Source organism: Ascidia mentula, chromosome 5 (genome assembly GCF_947561715.1).
Source record: "Ascidia mentula chromosome 5, kaAscMent1.1, whole genome shotgun sequence".
Lineage (NCBI taxonomy): Eukaryota > Metazoa > Chordata > Ascidiacea > Phlebobranchia > Ascidiidae > Ascidia > Ascidia mentula.
In genome coordinates, this window is record NC_138570.1 from 17,109,933 (window position 1) to 17,116,902 (window position 6,970).

The following is a 6,970-nucleotide window of genomic DNA, read 5'->3' on the forward strand; positions in this document are numbered from 1 at the left end:
CAGGTGCACCTAACATGTTAGACACCCAGGACCTGGTAGCCATGAATAAGAATTTCTCCTGGCCCATACACTTTTTTTCAAACATATCAGTTCTCAACAGTGCAGCTTGGTGACTAGTGATGTTGTTGCACATCAAGCATCCATGTGAAAATATTCAATAATAGTTCTTAACAATGTCTATGTTCAACTTCTCCGTGAACATTTATAAAAAAAGGAAAAGTTCTTTGTGTTGTTATTAATTTTGGTAATCGCCTAAGTATATTGTGAAGTCTCATCTGTTTTTGATATCATTTAGGGTCACATGGAATGCATGTTGTAGCCATAACTTTGCGGATGAACCAGACAAAAATCGTATTACACCTGGTGCACAAATTGTTTGCGAGATTGTTGATTCCAAACTTGCTACCATGGAGACCGGAACTTTAATCAGAGGGGTCAGTTTGATATTTTGTTTGTTGTAAAATGTGTGGCATATTGTGTTGTATTCTGTATTGTTAAAACAGCTGGAACAGACGGTTACTATTTTCTGTGTACTTGTAATTTTATATATTAACATATATATATACATGTTTGTGTTCCAGTTATCAGAGGTTGTTCGTCTGGGATGTGATCTTGCCAACCTCTGTTATGGTGAAGCGTGCCACTGGCTGGGGGCTGAGTAAGAAATATGTCACCTATCACTTACATGCATAGGCGTCGATATTGGGGTGACTGGGGTGGCATGTCACCCCTCACAAACAAACAGGGGTGACAACGCATGCATTGTCACCCATGGATTTCGTTTAAATTAAAAATTATTGTCAGAAAAACCATATATACATTATACTATGCGTTGAGCTAGTTTTAAACGACCAGTACTATCACCATTACAATCAGGACAAACACAAGGGTCTTGTGGATTGTTACGTAACAAAGTGACAAGAAACGGAATTTGCGTCATTTACTGATGTTTAGGGTGATACGACTGACGAAATGTTTTTTGCGTGTTTCTGAAACCTGGAAAAGTCACCCTTAATATTTTACAAAACGTTAACGCCTATGCTTATGTGTCATTGAATTTGTCATGTGTGTTTTTCAGTAAAATCACTATAGAAGAGGTCGTCACCAAACACAATCTTATATTTGTGTCAAGTGCCGGCAACAATGGTCCATGTTTGTTGACAGTGGGCTCACCAGGTGGCACTTTTTAATGATCGATTTTTTGCTGTGTTGTGTGGTTTTGCCACAATGAGAAAAATATCTGGTGTAAGTGAATTGTTGACATGTTGACAATTTTCTGGAGTGTGCATTCATATTGTTCTTAGTTTGGAGAACTCTTAAAAAGTATAACATTGACATTAGAAATAGATGTCTGTGCAAAATCCATACACTTTATGAGTCACGGAACAATTCCCTGTGCTAATTAAGAACTTTTCAAAATTGATTGCACGGAACCAAATGTGCAAATTATGTATCAACTTACCTTTTATCAAATGTTACCAACTCTGAAATTCAGGAATTAGGAAATAACCACCTATGTTCTTCCAGTTTACATGAGATGGAAGACCCAAGATTGTCGACATCATTGACGCAACAGGTAGTGGAGATGTTGACACAAGCACTGTAGTTACTCCTGATCGTGACGGAAATATTGTTGGTCTAACTGGTCGAACACTGAAGGTGTGTAGTTACTTTGGTATACATGTTGATTTGACAGCATAATGTTTATCAATGAAATATCATTTTGAAGCATGGCAAGAAAAATGACATTGCGTTAATTAGTTGGTATTTTTTTTGATTCCATCGGCTTGGAACAACCCAAGTGGAAATTACAACATTGGTTTAAAAGATTTGTCCATCATTTTTTCTAAAAACCTAAAAGATTGCTTGCAGGTAAAAAGAGAGAATTTTTCTTGTAATCAGCAATTTTGTTTTAAAATATAAATGATATAATTATGAAAGATATAATAATATTAGGCAAAATGTGTGTGCACATGCAGTTATGTTGCCAGTCCAAGTGGAGTGATATGATTATTGAGATTCAACAATTTTATTTATTTATTTGGTTGCCTGAACAATTAAATATTCACAGAAAGAAAAGAAGGAAGGTACATGGGACTCCCAACACAAGAAAATTACTGCCACTACACTAGGCAAGATTGAAGAAAGCACCAAAGCAGACCAAGGAACCCTGCAGTTGCAACCATGGAGACTGGAACTGGTTTAATCAGAGGGGTCAGTTTGAAATCTTGTTTGTTGTAAAATGTGTAGCTTTTTGTTTTGCACTCTGTATTGTAAACAGCAGGAACAGATGGTTACATCATGTTATTATCTGTGTATATACTTGAAATTTTGTATGTTAACGTACATATTTGTGTTGCAGTTATCAGAGGTTGTTCGTCTGGGATGTGATTTTGCTAACCTCAGTTATGGTAAAGCGTGCCACTGGCCGGGGGTTGGGTAAGAATGTTACCTATCATTTACATGTCATTGAATTTGTCATGTGTGTTTTTTCAGTAAAATCTGTTCCACTGCAGAAGAGGCCATCACCAAACACAATCTCATATTTGTGTCAAGTGCCGGCAACAATGGTCCATGTTTGTCGACGGTGGGCTCACCAGGTGGCACTACAGAGCACATTATAGGTAGGTTATGCTGTGTGCACTTAAAATACCATGTCCATAAAATGTTGATACAATTTCTTGCATTTTAAGAAAACAAAAAAAATTACATTTATTTCATGCCAGGCGTCCAAAACATATTCACAAACATTTTCACCCTGACTTATTTTCTATATCAATCAGTTGCTTTGTTGTCATTCTTAAAAAAATTCTTGTGAATTGTTTCTTTGTAGCACCTGTGCTTTGTCGGTAGACTGTATGGTTTCCTTGTCTCTCTTTTCAGTATCACTCACATGGCGTTTTGCTGGTATTCAGTTCTTTACACAATAAAGGTTCTCAAATTCCTTATCTTGTTCTTTAGGTGTAGGAGCGTGGGTATCTCCTGACATGATGACAGCTGAATATTCGATGACTGAAAAACTGCCTAGCAACCAGTATACATGGTCGTCAAGGGGCCCATGGTAAGCAATAAAATAACTTGTTTTTTGTTGTTAGTTACCTTGTGTTATTAATTTCAAATGTTATTGAATCACATTTTAGTGTGAATGGAGCACTTGGCGTGTCCATATCAGCACCAGGTGGCGCCATCACCTCTGTTCCAAATTGGACCTTACACGGGAGTCAGCTGATGAATGGAACCTCAATGTCTTCACCAAATGTGTGTGGTGAAATTGCACTTATTTTATCAGGTAGACTTTCATCTGGTTTGGACAGAAACTAAGTAAATATTGGTAAAGAATTAGTTATATTGGTAAAGAAGTAGTTGTGTATTTGGTGCAACTTCACTTTGTATCTCTGGTAGATTAAACAAAAATTGAAATAGTTCAGCAACTAAAATTTTGGAAATTTTTGAATTTTATTTTTTAATTGCTGCTTTGTGCAGATTCAAGAATAAAAATACTGTTGTATTTTAGCATTGAAAGCTCAGGAAATACAATATACTCCATACAGTATTCGCTGCGCTATCCAAAACACAGCATCAAAACAAGGCTCTATTGAATGCTTTGCTCAGGGTCATGGATTTTTACAGGTAGGCTGATATGAATATAGTGGGAGGTCACATTTAATTTATATCTCACATTTTTAAGGTAAATGAAGCATATGAATATATAATAAATAATGCTGCTGCACCAGAAAACAAGATATCTTTTGACATTTCACTTCCACAATCAGGAAAAGGTAATTGTTGATAGTTTAAGATAAATTGTTGTTTGCAACCTGTATAGTTTCTCAATTTCAGTTATCTATCAAGATCATGAAATCAACATAATATTTAACTTGTTTGCAGGAATTTATCTACGTTCTTATGAAGATTGTTTGAAACCACGTTCTGTCAGTGTGACTGTCGAACCCAAATTCCACTCTTCAGCAAGTAAGCACAAAAAATAATAAACAGTTGTCAAGCCCTCTTTGTGGTCTGTGTTTGCGGATGAACGTTCATTTCTCAATCTTCAGGTCCTGAGGAAAAGATTGAATTCAGTTGTCACATGGCTGTATGCAGTGACCAGCCCTGGGTAGTTTGTCCAACACATCTTGAAATGATGAACATGGCAAGAGCGTTTGTCGTCAAAGTAAGTTTTATGGCTGCCACCAAGATTTGCCTAAACTAAACAATTTGGAATAGACTTTAATAATATAGTTACGCAAACACCAAGTAAATAATGTTACTTGAAAGATGTTGATCTGTTGTATGGAATCTAATTCATGTTTGTTTAAATTAAATCATCATCTGGTTGCATTTTCAGGTGGATCCAAGAGGATTACCTCCAGGTGTACATTATGCCCAGGTTCAAGGTTTCAACACAAAGTGTTTGGATGCAGGAGTACTTTTCACTCTGCCAGTCACTGTCATTAAACCAGAAAAGTAAGATCCTTCAGTTTCCTGTCTTTTAATTATTTTTATTTTTTTATGATTAATTTTTATTGTAATTTTTTTGACTTCATTTCCCAATGAATGAAAAATTTCACAAAACTTATAACCTGAGATATCTTTGTCTAGAACTGGTCAACTCACCAACTACCGACTTCAACAAGAACAACGAACGTTTAAACCTGGACAGATAGCAAGAAAGTTCTTCCATGTACCTGAAGGTGCAACATGGGCAGGTCAGGATTTGACAAATGCACAGATTCAACCTAGAATTAACTTTATGCTGAAAATGTATTTTTTAGTTCTTAGCAACAGCTTGCTTGAGGCTTGTATTGACTCTTATATTAGGATCAGACAATTACTTTTCCCACAGAAATGACGTTGAAAAATCACTCAATTGATCAGTCAGCAAGATTCGTGTTACACTGCGTCAATATTCGACCACAAAGAGCATTTCGTGAACAAGAGTTTTACAAGCTTGTAAATGTTCCAGCAGGTGGCTCCACAGAGCAGGCGTTTGCTGTTCAGGTAACAATTCCCGCCTTTGTGCACAATAATATCATATAATATCTAACATTAGTAATTTTTTTACCTCTACATACATTTGATAAGCAAAGTGGAGCCAATAATATGAATTGCGTAAGCTGCAGACAGATGGCCACTGTTTCAACATAAAAGGTCTTGAGCATCAGTGCAGCTGGTGTGACTATCAGACGACTTTGCTGACCAAACGGCCAAGCAAAGACTTCCACTTTGTGGTGACTATACAATCACCGTAGGTTGCACCTAGTCGTCTGATAGTCACACCAGCTGCACTGATGAGACCTTTTATGTTGAAACAGTGGCCATCTGTCTGCAGCTTACGCAATCTACATGCATTGTTTTGCTTTACTTAATGTGTTTTACTTTTTAGTCTGGGATCACAGTAGAACTCTGTGTCGCCCGCTGGTGGTCAAGTTTAGGTGACGTCTCCATTTCATATGACGTCAAATTCCGTGGGCTTACCGTTAGCAACAACTTGGTTATGGTGAGTGTAATATTTCTATATTTGACTCATAACACAGAATATACCCAAACCGACCACTTCATTCACTCTGATTGGTGAACCACTGTAGTCAAGGTTGTGGGTTCAAAGTTCAAATCTTACCAGGAGCATGTTGCTACCACTAGTCAGCTAATATCAATCAGTGTCGGTGATGTCACTATAAATAAATGAATGATATGATAGCTGAGATAGACCACACTGCCTTAGATTGTCGATTCAATCTTTCGTAATGTGGTATCTAGTCCTGAACACAAAACTTTGCATGTGTGTTGTACAACCAAGATGAAGTAAATACAGAAAGTAACGTAGTCATGAACCTCCCCAGCATGCAGCCAACGGAATTCATCGCCTTGAAGCTTGCTCATTGGAAAGAGAGGATCTCTCACCCTCTATAACCCTCAAACACGTTGTTCAACCCCTGAGAGCAACTGATCATTGTATACGTCCATTATCAGCTAGAGATCATGTTCTTGGAGATCAACCAACATATGAGATGATCAACACATACCCTTTGCATGTGGTGAGAATGTGGTTGATTTGAATCAACAGAGACTTAAAACTGTTCATGTTTTAGTTACAAAATTATTGCATAAACCTAAAACAATTTATGATGAATTTAGGAAGTTTTAAACTGAGCAGCCTCATTACCTGCACCTATTACTGGGGCTACTATTGTAACTTATCAACTCACAATAAATTGTCTGCAGACAAAATCATCTGATGTCACCATATCCTTAGAGATCCCATTTTGAATCTTTGCTTTCCACAACTTAATTTTTGGATCCAAGAACACCGTTCTGCGACAGGGCTGCCAGATGGTCAAAACACTTGACGGCCAATTTTTTTTTCTCTTACGGCCAAAATTCGGCCAAATCACGTTATAAGTTTGATGATTTCTAGTGATGTTCCCAGTTCCAAATTATCCGGCCCGGCCGGATCCGGATAGTTGTCAATCAAATCCGGCCGGATATTTTGGATCCGGCAGTTTGTTAACGCCGATTCGTTTATTATGGCAAAAATGTTTGATTGCCAAACAGAATGCTATGTTAAGGTTAGCCTGTCATGAGTGGAACAAACAAACGTGGGCATTTATTAATATGGTATAACACGTCACGAAAAACCTAAATAACAAATAACAGAAAAATCTTACGTCGGCGAGTATAACAGACTGGGTCCCAAAAACGAGTAATTTGCGAAATGTTTGTCCGCTTTTAGGACAAAAATGCTTTCCCAACTATCCGGTAAAATTAAGTGTATTATCCGGCCGGGTCCGGGTATTGAAAATTGGTCAATATCCGGCCGGGTCCGGGTACCCGGATCCGGCGCAACACATCACTAATGATTTCTACAAAAACGACTACATAGCCGGAAATAAATTCGTAAATTGTATGCTCAAAACACTGTTATCTATATGCTTAATCAGTGGTTTCAAAACCGGTTATGTTGCTAAAGCAT

At 37.4% G+C, this 6,970-nt stretch overlaps 1 protein-coding gene across 1 annotated transcript; it reads left to right on the top strand.

Annotated features, from left to right (window-relative positions):
• The first annotated feature begins 590 nt into the window (after window positions 1-590).
• On the top strand, window positions 591-6,267 carry LOC145903094 (tripeptidyl-peptidase 2-like). Its single transcript, XM_082991174.1, has 18 exons — window positions 591-658; window positions 1,079-1,245; window positions 1,528-1,872; window positions 2,072-2,214; window positions 2,363-2,439; window positions 2,497-2,624; window positions 2,962-3,061; window positions 3,141-3,289; window positions 3,515-3,630; window positions 3,689-3,779; window positions 3,889-3,972; window positions 4,056-4,171; window positions 4,346-4,464; window positions 4,600-4,706; window positions 4,844-4,998; window positions 5,384-5,497; window positions 5,841-6,035; window positions 6,223-6,267. Exons 4-18 carry the CDS (start codon window positions 2,185-2,187, stop codon window positions 6,265-6,267), a joined length of 1,626 nt encoding a protein of 541 aa, XP_082847300.1. The 5' UTR covers window positions 591-658; window positions 1,079-1,245; window positions 1,528-1,872; window positions 2,072-2,184.
• The last annotated feature ends 703 nt before the right edge of the window (window positions 6,268-6,970 follow it).